Source organism: Adiantum capillus-veneris, chromosome 8 (genome assembly GCF_014529385.1).
Source record: "Adiantum capillus-veneris isolate H3 chromosome 8, ASM1452938v2, whole genome shotgun sequence".
Taxonomy (NCBI): Eukaryota; Viridiplantae; Streptophyta; class Polypodiopsida; order Polypodiales; family Pteridaceae; genus Adiantum; species Adiantum capillus-veneris.
Window position 1 is genome coordinate 25,711,851 of NC_140938.1, and position 11,044 is coordinate 25,722,894.

The window sequence follows — 11,044 nt, forward strand, 5'->3', positions numbered from 1 at the left end:
CGCCCGACAGCGCTGCCGTGCAGTTCGCGGATTTTGGTCGCGACGATGGCGGTTAGCGGCGAGCGGCACTGCGTGGTCGTCTAGTGGCTCAGCTCATTTGGTGATGTGGCACACCACCCACAAGGGGTTGGTTCCCACAGTCCTAAGGAGTCCTCCCAATTTTTTTGAGAGCAAAGGGGGAGCCCCTCAATAGCGACCTCGCTAGTGCTTCGGGGGGTGTCCCGTGGCATCACTCATATATAAGAGTGGGCATGTGCGAGAGAGAGAGAGAGAGAGAGAGAGAGAGAGAGAGAGAGAGAGAGAGAGAGAGAGAGAGAGAGAGAGAGAGAGAGAGAGAGAGAGAGAGAGAGAGAGAGAGAGGCCAAACAAGGGGAGGTGGGCATGCCAAACAAGGGGAGGTGTCCACCATGCAAGGATAATACTAAATGGGTAGTGCCACTTGGGTGCAATGCAAAAAAAATACCAAATAAGGCTTTAGTTGACCAGTACGAGCAGATTTAAAAAAACCCGTTTTTTTCTTTTTTGGCTTAGCCACTCCTATAAAAGGAGATGCACATGAATTTTGAAGCGGTTTTTAGCCAAGTGAAGTGCTTTTGCCGAGAGGGACATTGGAGCCAGATTATGTTGCCGAGGATTGTGCCGGCGTGGATTTTGTTGTAATGGTTGTGTGGATGCTAGTAAAGCCATCATTATTGTCTCTTGACGTCGATCCCCCCTTCTTTTCTCTGCTTGTGTGCGTGCGTTTTTGAGTGTGTGTTGGCGTATGTGCCTCGCCAAGGTCTGTCGTGCAAAGAGAGATAGAGAGAGGTTGTGTGCGTGTGGAAGGTTGTGAGTTGATCAAAGCAAAATGATCGGGTATGTTTGATGCATTGCAAAGCGTGTGTGCTTATAGTCATGTGCAAACGGTGGTTTGCTTGTGGATAGTGTCAAGTTTTGAAGGTGAACTCTAGTGGATTGGGGTGTTGTGTATACCCTCGCCTATAGTGAGGCATTTGTTGTGTTCTGGGTGTGTTCCCCTTTCCCCCTCTCCACCATTTACATACATGCCCAAAAAAGTACTAGTAAATGTGGGTTCACAATCATTCACCAAAGTGTGGTGCAATCCATATAATCTATACAATGAATGTCATAGAAATATTGCACCTATGGTACAATGTGCTTTGTAGGCTACCATGTCCATGAATTTGCATGCCGTTCCAAAAAAACATGTGTTAAACACTAGGGCCCATAACACCTAGCATGCATGCATTTAACACAAACTTATTCGAACCTGCATTTTCATGACGCTCTAGAGATTTTCCATAGTACGTACGTGAAAGCCTTTGTAACAAAAGTTGGACCATAATAGAATGTGAAAACTCAATCAAATCCAACAATGAAACAGTTTTAGTAATAGAACATAGCCATCTCTCAATGTTGTTTACCGTACTTGTAACCTCAACAAGTATATACTTAGTACCCGACATTTTTTGGCACCGGAATTGTTCTCGGTATTGTGTGCTCAAAATGGTCTAGCAAAGATGTGACCAACAGCTAGGGACTCTATCATGGCACGTCATTAAGAAACAAGTGCGAGTGTCAATCCCAAAGACTCATATTCTCCATATGTGGAATATGTCTTAGAACACAACGTCCAAAAAAAGTGACATCTAGCAAGTACGAGATGTACTTGCATGTGGAGGTAACTGCAAACACTCAGTGACATGAGCGAGAGGGACCCTCATATACATTGCTCCACACTGGCTAAACCAAACTCCATGAGTTCCTAGGCCATGTTGCACACCGTATGATTAACAACATGTGCCAAACAATCCCTACCATGTGGGTCTATTACTGTTGCAATAGGGAACGAACCATGACGATATCCTCATGAACAGTAGTGAAGAGAGAAAATGGTTCTTGAAACACTATTTTCCCAAAATGCAATGCTCTTACATGACCTTGTCATGTGGATGAAAGCCTTCTAGCTTATGCATCCGGACCTCTTGCAAAGCGTAAGCAAACATATGTGGAAATAAAATTGAACCAAAAACATATACTTTTGATGAGGTGAAAAAAATACCTTATACTTACCCAGAGGTCAAGTGCATATTTCAACATGTAAGGATAGATTATCCAAATTCTTTTGACATGCTTATCACTAAAAATAGAGATTAGTGAAGATAAAGAACTTGAAACTATTAACCCTGGGTGTTGCCTTGGCAATCCGAACCACTTGGTACATCTTGCCAATCCAACTCCCTTAATGAGAGTCTGAGAAGGACCTACTTACTACCTCTTGGCAAATAAAGAATTTATTTTCCTAAAAGAAAAGTGTAAAGGTTTTCAAAATTGACCATCAACACTTATTGAGTTATGCAGTAATCACAAGCTAGGCCCTACCCCCAAGATGGTGCTTCTATAGACACTCCTAGTGCTATATAGGAAGTAGGGGATCCATTCAAGTGAGACTCCTAGTTTTTATGGATAGCCATGCTGTCTAAAATTCTTACTGCATCTATACATTGTGGTATAGATAAGCCAATACAAGTTTTAAGATCACCAAAAACTCAACTCGATCTTTGCACAAAAACCATGTAGTGCTAAAGTGACACCCAAATTATCATTAATGGCTAGACTCTTGCTTGTCCATTAACATTAATGGGTAGATCTGTTTGATCTTGAGAACAATCACTCATGGATTGAAAACACTTGGCTCGTAGCCCGTTGAAAACAATTGGCTCTTGGTCATTGTGGGAGTTCTAAATTAGCATTCAATCTACTAACCAATCAATACTAATTTTTACAACATCATTGTCAGTTTTGTGCTGAGAGTCAGAGCACCCCGGCTCATGACTACGCAGAGCCAAAACATGTATCAAAAACCTGCTCAAAAAATTTTCATTATTCCTTGAGAAAAATAGGAAACACACACACACACACACACACACACACACACACACACACACACACACACACACACAGAGCATGCTGGGCTGAGGAAAATTCCTTAAGTCATCGTAGTGTGTACCCTTTGAGTTTGCTATTGTGCTTCCTATGTCTAGTTTGTACCTTATCCTATAAGCCTACCACAATCTGTTTGCATGTCGTTCTCTCATGGAAATGTAGCAAAAACATAAGCCACAGCTTGACCTACCTACCTTGTAGTGATCATGGCTGTATCAGGTTGACTGCATTATGGCTCATCGCACGTGAATGAAGTGCATTTGGTTCATTTTAAACATGTAATGTCTTACTATGCCCTTGACAAAGGAGTTGGTGTTATAGCGGAAGCGTAAACAATGATGAGGTGAAATTTATGCTACCTGACTAGCATGTCGTACATGGAGAGATGGAAACCCTTGGCTACAATGATGGCATCAAGCACGTGAACCAAAGCCATAAGTGTCTTGCATAGTCCGTACTGGCAGGGATACATCACAATTCGATGTTGCCATGCATAAAATGTGAACTTATATCCCTACAATAGCAAATTCACACAATCGTGTGCCTATGCCCTTCATCCCAAGTCAACGGGCAAGAGCTTGGCAGGGCTTAAAAATCGTGCTTCTCGTGAAATATATCAAAGCACTTTGCTTTGTACAACATGCAATCCTTGCCAACTCATAGGTCCAAACATGGAAAAACTTGAAATTATCTAGCCTTGTCATCCTACCGTTGCAAGTTATCTTGATTTTTTTTTTTTGGTTGGAATCGGGCTCATAGCCATGTATGATGATAAAGTGAGAGTTGTTGTATGTGCCCGATATGCCCTTTTGGCATGTAAGGAAACAACCTATAGGCACACTGCCAAGTCCTCCCAAGGTCATATTGCTCACAACATATTCCAAACGTGGGTAGTCCAATGCAAAATTCCTAAATTAAAGCCTTGCTTTCACATGAGTACTTTTGTGCGCATAGCCAACAAATACTTCTACCGTGATGCAGATTTAATGGCAAAGAGAGTCGACCATGTCGAACATGTATATGTAATTGACTTGGTCTAATTGTGCATCTTATTGAGAAGCAAAAAAACACTTGCAAGTTAAGTATGTCGTACCTGCTTAGCGTGATTTCCGTTGCCCTTGACCATATAGGATTATCTTGATCTCGACTGAATCTTGAAAAAAACATTGCCTGAGAACCATATCCTAGCAAAAATGCAAATCTAGAATGCAAAATAGAGAGACTCTTGTCGACGTCTCAAAGTGGAACAAATGGTCAGTCATACCGGGAACCTTTACACCCTTCATCAAGTCTAGAAATAGGCTGTGCCGATCTCCGTGAGATTCTCAAGCACTGTCGGGTGGCCTTGCCATTGCATCAAAATATAAATTTTTGGAAACCCCTTTAGTGAAATGCCCTAGCTATTTCCATGCATGGGGAGAAGTCATGCTTCTAATCGGAACCATTTTGTACTCAAGCCGTGCTTGATTTTGGTCTTCAAACCAATCATTGGTCGAGGCTTGTTTGGTTTTTACATACTTAACAAGCCATGCTTGGAAGTAAATTTGATATCAACATTGTTTGCACCAGCCTTGCTTCTGTCGTGATGCAACATGTTCTTGAGGAAAGTGATAAACAAAATTGAAATCTATTGCTTACCTCATAAATGTCCGGAGCGTTCGAGCTTGCATGATCCTCGAATTGACCGTCAATATAAATATTGCCTAGGAGCCTTGCCTTATGGCTAACAAAGGAGTTGCTCGCCCCATAATTCTTAGCCTCACCATGCGCTAGCAACGGTGCTGCCTTGCAAAGTTTTGTATGACATGGTTGCATGCCATGCAACCCTGGCCTCCTTGATCACTATAGCCTTGGGATGAGCACCTATATCCCTGGGGGGGGGGGGGGGGGGGGGGGGGGGGGTGGCCCTTGGCCAAATATTTGATCCATGGCCCTCTCTTGCATGCTCGAATGCCCTCGTTGCAACATCAACTTTCCTTGCTATGCTTGGGTGCTCCAAACAAGGGTCATGTCAAGCCGTTTGAGGCAGGTCGAGTCATCCTCGTATGGCTCCTTGAAGAATTGGGAGAATATGGAAGACCTTCCCTCTATTTGACCGTGGGTCCTGAGGATCCTTAATTAGGGTATTGCCCAATTTAGGGCACGAAAAATAACAAAAAAAGAAATTGAAGCTTTCATGGCATCTGTACCACGACTTCGTGGGGAAAACGAGCTTGCGGGTGGTGATGGGGACCTCCTCCGCCCCTACGACCGCTGTGCTAAAAAATGCTCAGCTTGGCTTGGCAAACCTTTTTGGAACCACCACCATGTGATTTGATGGAGGTGCCATCACGGTCATCTGTGTGCAGAAGGGCTGCTCCCACAACCCTCGTGGAACTCAGTTCGCTCTTGTGTGCAGGGAGTTTCTCCCACGGCCATCATCAGCCCTGTCCTCGAAGGCCACCCCTTTGCATGCTTCGCATGAGCACAAACATGACCTTTGCAGCACACAGCCTGCCCCTCCATCGCTCAGAGAGAGAGAGAGAGAGAGAGAGAGAGAGAGAGAGAGAGAGAGAGAGAGAGAGAGAGAGGGAGAGGGAGAGGATCCATGCCGGGAATTTCTCACAAGCTCCTCCATGCCTTCTTCTTCTTCCTCCCTTTCCCCCTTTCTCCCTTGAGCTCTGATACCAATGTAAGATAGAGGGGAGACAAACTTGCGAATAACCACCCAACCGTCCTATATATAGGCCCCTTGCCCTTTGGCTCTTAGTTATATATAGACCCATATACTGCAAGTGTGTTCAACACTTTGCCAAGGCCGTGCCCTCCTAGTCCTACCCTTGGCATGACAATTCCCTTTGGGAGAAGTTTCATAGCATATACATTATGTGTGCGTGCATGTGCGTACATTATGTGTGCGTGCATGTGCATAAAGGGTTTATTTATAGGCTTTTTAACTAGTCAACCCTATAGTTGCTAAGCTTGTTTGCAACCTTCTTGTGATGGCCAGCAACTGCATGGCAAGGCGAGAGATGCATTCCACTTACATAAGTGTCATAGTGCTCCATGTAAATCCCACATGTAGCTCGTGATAGCTTAGCTTTAGAACCTCTACTTAAGATTCCAAATATGTTTCGATCCTACTATAGTGGCAATGAAAAATGCAAAATTCCATTGGTAGGGTGCATAATGAAACATAAAGACATTTTTACATAGAAAGGAGTGGATACCTTACATACTACAAAACCAAGAGAGTAGACTAACCCAACTTGTCACTTTTGTGGCCAACTATGAGGTGAAGATCCATTCAAGTCTACACAACATGGCGAGCCCTCCACATGTGGTCCAAGATGGGATCAAATGGAGCAAAGGAGCTACATCGACTAAACAACTATGAGTACTCTTGAGAGCAGCCAACTCTTCAAGGTATGTGCTATTAGAAAATAGTTATCCATGCAATTCATCGATATCTACACAATGGAGAGCACCTATAAGAAGTTCACTCAACCACAGGGCTTATACTTCATTTATGTAATCAACCAAGCTCAATCAAGGCAAAGCCAAGGCACCAAACAGGAGCCTCCATATGAGTTTACAAGGGATCAATGAGGAGAAGATCTAAAGGAACATACTATATTCAAGTTGTACCGAGTGGCAGCAATGGTTCATCAATTTCTAAGGGGATGACTTCACATTACCATGATAGTTTGTGACTAAAAAATGATATGGGTTGAACCAATAAAATTTGCATTATGGGATTTGACCAAGTAGTTAAGAAGTCTCACATTAATGGGATGGGGCATGCACTTTACTAGCACTTGGAAGCAATATATAGGAGAACTTGGCAAAAGCTTGTGTACCTATTTATGACCCTTTGGATGCCTCACTCGTATTTCTTAGGGTCTAAGTTCAAAGGCTAAAAAACTGTCAAAGACTTCATGGTGCCATGAAGACCCACAACTTCTTCCAAATGAAGACTTGATCTAGCAAAGTAAGTATCAAATTGACGATAACAACCATTGGAAACACAAATTTTGAAGTGCATGTATTGCAAGGTATGTCCAACATACCAACATGGATAGAGCCAAGAATCTTTAAGCTATTCTCAAATGCAAGATAAGCAAAGAAAGGCATGTGACATTGTACAAGACCAATAATGACCTGGGTAAATAGATTCATGATGAGATCGATGGCCGAGGGCCAATGAAAACATATGTTGGCCTAGCTTTGATTGACATCTATTAGAAGCACGTCAGCTTCTTAGACTCTTGGACTGCACTTGTTGTAGGGCCTTGCCGAGATTTCTACTCAGGATGTCATCTCTTGGATTACACTCACTCTAGGGTAGGTCCAAGCTATGGGCTCTTTTTCAACAAACATAGCGAGACAAGGCTTCTATCCAAATCTTGTTCAAGTGTGGTGTATTATTAAAAAACGCAAGTCTTTGTCAATCCAATCCAAGAGATAGCAATTTAGGTTGGGAATGCATCGTACGTATACCTTGGATCTTCACGTTGATAGCATGGCATGCAATGTCCAAACAAGACCAAGGCGAGGAAGCTCTAGTTTTATTCGAGAAATGGGAAGCGAAGACCTCCCCTGTGCGATCATCTATGATTGAATTTTTTTAAGCAATATGTGACTTCATGCAAGACATTCACGTGGGCAAGGCAATACGTATTAGATAGTAGTCTTGGGTTGCTTGAAAGCAATGTGATGCATGGCAAGCAAAAACGGAGCCAAGGCTTCTCTTCCCTTGCAATCACCTATGCTTGCGTTTTGTAAGCATGTAGCATCAATTGAAAACCTGACACGAGTAAAAATGATTACTGACGAGAATAAATACAACTTGGTAGACCGCAACAAACTGGTGTGCTTAACATTGCTCTCACATAGGTAGGAAGTATTGTGTGCACGTGCATGTATGAGATGTTGTCACTGGTCGCATACTACTATAATTAATGTGTACATATAACCAATATAGATATAGATGTAGATAGGAGGGAATGTGGAATAGTCCACAAAAAATTGCTACACATTTGTGAAGTGAGTGAACTATTATTATGATATTTAATACAAGTGCTCGACTTTGGTCGGTCACTCCTGCGAGATTGTAGCAAAAGCCTAGTATTATGTGCGAAGGGAACGTGTTACAAAAGTGTCTGGGCTGGCCAATTTAACATCCAAGATTCGAGATCGCCATAGCTGGACCTGCCAGAGTCCAGACCCCATAATCTTTTTTTTTATGGGAGTTCTTGACCGATGTGCCTAGATCCATGATGTATTTACACAACTGCAGCCTGGCATAATTAATGGTCACGCTAGCCAAGATACAATAAGTCCAAAAATTAATAGAGCACGACCAGACCAGTGTTGGGGCATGCATTCAAAGCAGGCCCCATTGCTGTTATGGTTGCTACTGCCATCCACTGTAGTACTGTTGCTGGCCCCTGAGAAGCTAGTATTCCTTGAGAGAGTGACGTTACCAGCGCCCAAAGACGTGGAATTCCACATGCTGAGACAAAAGAGAGCAAGCATGTCAACACCAATATATTGTATAGCAGAAAATAGGTAAATGCGCCACTGGGGCACAGAATGCATCAATATCACAAAGAAACTTTCCAATTGCAATGCCTAGCTAAAATACTTACCTTCCAGGAAAAAGGCACGCTCCATAACCTGCCAAAGATCACCAATTAGCATAGCAAGACTGGGCAATCAAGTGCTGCCTGAATTAGCAGAACTGAAACCTTATCAACTCACTGGGATTGGTGGTAGTAACAACAGCTGCCCCATCAAAGGTACAACTGTCCGGAGAGGCACCATTGGCCTGGTAGTAGGCGTCGAAAGCGTAGGAGGCGTGGTTGGAAACAGTGTCAGGCTCATAGCAGAGCATCCCCGGTTGGATGGCAGAGCAATTGGCTTGGCCGATGCCGCATGCCCAATCCAGAGCGATTTGTAATGTGTCGTCATCTGCGCCAGGCTTGGCCACGCAGAAGAGGCCGTTGGTGGTATCGTTTGAAAGGAGCTGGCCAGAGCCAGTAAGGCGCAACAAGTAGGTGGGCAGAAGAGTGGACGCGTTGAATAGGCCGTAATGGCGGGTGAACGCAGGACCTGCTTTCAAATCTTCGCTGAAGAGCTCCAGAATGAAGGTATTGATGGGCAAGCGAGGGTGCTTGGGAGTGCCCGTGTTGTTGACAACGCGAGCAATGAGATTGCTATTGTAGGTAGCTGCATTTTCCATGGTGGCATCCGCATCCAGTGTCGAATCGCCCTGGTAGGGCCAGCCAGTGGCCGACACCACAACAGGCAGCTTGCTGAAGTTAAGGCGGGCCAGCGCATAAAATGCTGAGTCCAGCACAGCGTCAAAGAGATTAGTGTATGTAAGTAGCGTGTTGGAGTCCACGGCCTCGACTCCCGGAGAGAGGGGTTTGAAGAGGGCATACTCGAGAGAGATTACGCCTTTGCTGGCCTTGTAGATGCTGTAGGTGTCCACATTAAGCATGACATAAGAACCAGTCTGTGACAGAAAGCTGAGCATGGGCAGCATGAGGTTGTTGAGGGACTTGTTGAAGAAAGCCTGAGAAGGAGGAAACGAGTCCAGAATGATCGAAGTAGAGAGAGAAGTGGAGAGCCTGACCTGATTGTGCAGATTGTTGGCCAAGAGGGCGGAGTAGAGATAGTTGAGGGCGGGGAGGAGAACAAGGGCGGCGTTGGGCAGGGCCGTAAACACCTCCTCGCCAATCACAATGGAGGTGATGTTGGTATTAGGCAGGAAGGGCAGCACGTTGCTCTGCACCCACTTGGCCGCGGACGCCTTGGACTGCCCAATGCTCAGCAGCTGCGTGTTGGGAATGCCCACGCTCACCTCCACCTCCGTCCCACCCAGCGCCTTTAGAATGCTAGAGTTGGCATCATACAGCCGGATGCTGTTCATGTGCTGCACCTTCACTAGCCTAACCACCTGCGACGCAGACGGTACCACCGACATCTGCGTTCCATAATTGAAGCCTACTGTCGCCCCTGCAGCGCAGTACCCAATGAAAGCATCAAAAGCCTAATGAATTTAGTGTTCTGGTGCACAAAGAGAACGCTGGCTTTCCAGATCTTGTACGCAAATCAGCTCCCTAAGTGTGTAGAAAGAGAAAAGAGATACCACTGACGAGAAGTGAGCGAATCAGCATGATGAATCCCAGCGCTAGTACTCCATGCCCGGGGGGCAGCTTCAGCGACGACGCCATTGCAGTTCGCAAGCTTGCCGCTGGAGAAGTAGACGCTGGACTCTAGAATTTCATCGCTCAAGCCTCGGTCCATCCATGCGAGACAACATCTAGGCGAGGATTCCCGGAAGTTGGAACACTATCTATCAGTCTAGTAGTAGTCTACCGTTGTCTAGTATCAATGCACTGTTGGAGCTCTGACACTGCACAGATTTCGCAGACCCAGCTTGGCACGCACTGGTTACAACTTACCTGTAGTAACACCAATATTCTTGTGGATTTTACAGCGTGGGCTGGTCAATGTTTAACTGATCTTCGTGGAAAGTTCAAGTGAGAGTCGAAAAGTTTTTTAAGTGACCATTCCCAGTAATCAAGGCGACCAGCGAAGGTGGGAGCACCTTCGCCGGTAGCCCTGATTACTAGGAATGGTCACTAAGCGACTATTCCCGGCCTTCAAGGGCCGCCCACTGCTGGATCGACGTCGCTATAGGCTATTCTTTACTTGATGAGCCAAAGGCTCTTATTCCCCAATCTAAACCCACAAACCACCACGGGGCGCTTGTTCAAAAAAAAAACTATTCAATAAATGATCTTCATCCAGTGAATGATTTCTTGGCTTCTCCTTGGGCTACTTTTCCATGATGATTAATCAGTGAAATAAACGATTTCGCAAGCCATAAACGTTAAGAAGGCCCCCATAGCATAGGTTTCAGCACAGAGCCGAAAGGACAAGCAATTATACATGGAGAGAAAAGCAGCAGATAAGCAAATGCAGGCATGCAAAAACAATGGACTATTACCTCCGACATGTCCGCACTGGTGCTCGCTAGACAAATCGTACACGAAAATCGCCTTGCCAAATGCATTCTTATTCAACTCTGCCATGTCTGCATACACAA

General features: G+C 44.7%; 1 protein-coding gene across 2 annotated transcripts; it reads right to left on the reverse strand.

The window, feature by feature from the left end:
• Nucleotides 1-7,857: 7,857 nt before the first annotated feature.
• Nucleotides 7,858-10,412, reverse strand: LOC147451825 (glucan endo-1,3-beta-glucosidase 3-like). 2 transcript variants are annotated; one of them, XM_086517691.1, is made up of 5 exons: nt 10,082-10,412; nt 9,566-9,948; nt 8,689-9,445; nt 8,577-8,604; nt 7,858-8,440 (listed from the first exon to the last, which is right to left on the reverse strand). In XM_086517691.1, the coding sequence occupies exons 1-5, from the start codon at nt 10,164-10,166 to the stop codon at nt 8,242-8,244; spliced, it is 1,452 nt and encodes a 483-aa protein (XP_086373817.1). In that variant the 5' UTR covers nt 10,167-10,412; the 3' UTR covers nt 7,858-8,241. The 2 variants fall into 2 exon arrangements, with proteins under 2 accessions (XP_086373817.1, XP_086373816.1); XM_086517690.1 differs by having other exon boundaries at nt 8,689-9,948; nt 10,082-10,408.
• Between the last annotated feature and the right edge of the window lie 632 nt (nt 10,413-11,044).

What these genes read in the sequence shown, in the direction of transcription:
- LOC147451825 (XM_086517690.1), bottom strand. Translation starts at nt 10,166, where the DNA reads ATGGCGTCGTCGCTGAAGCTGCCCCCCGGGCATGGAGTACTAGCGCTG. An exon ending in TCGCTCACTTCTCGTCAGTG is followed by an intron (nt 9,949 to 10,081) that starts GTATCTCTTTTC and finishes ACTGCGCTGCAG; the next exon opens with GGGCGACAGTAGGCTTCAAT. An exon ending in TGTTACTACCACCAATCCCA is followed by an intron (nt 8,605 to 8,688) that starts GTGAGTTGATAA and finishes GATCTTTGGCAG; the next exon opens with GTTATGGAGCGTGCCTTTTT.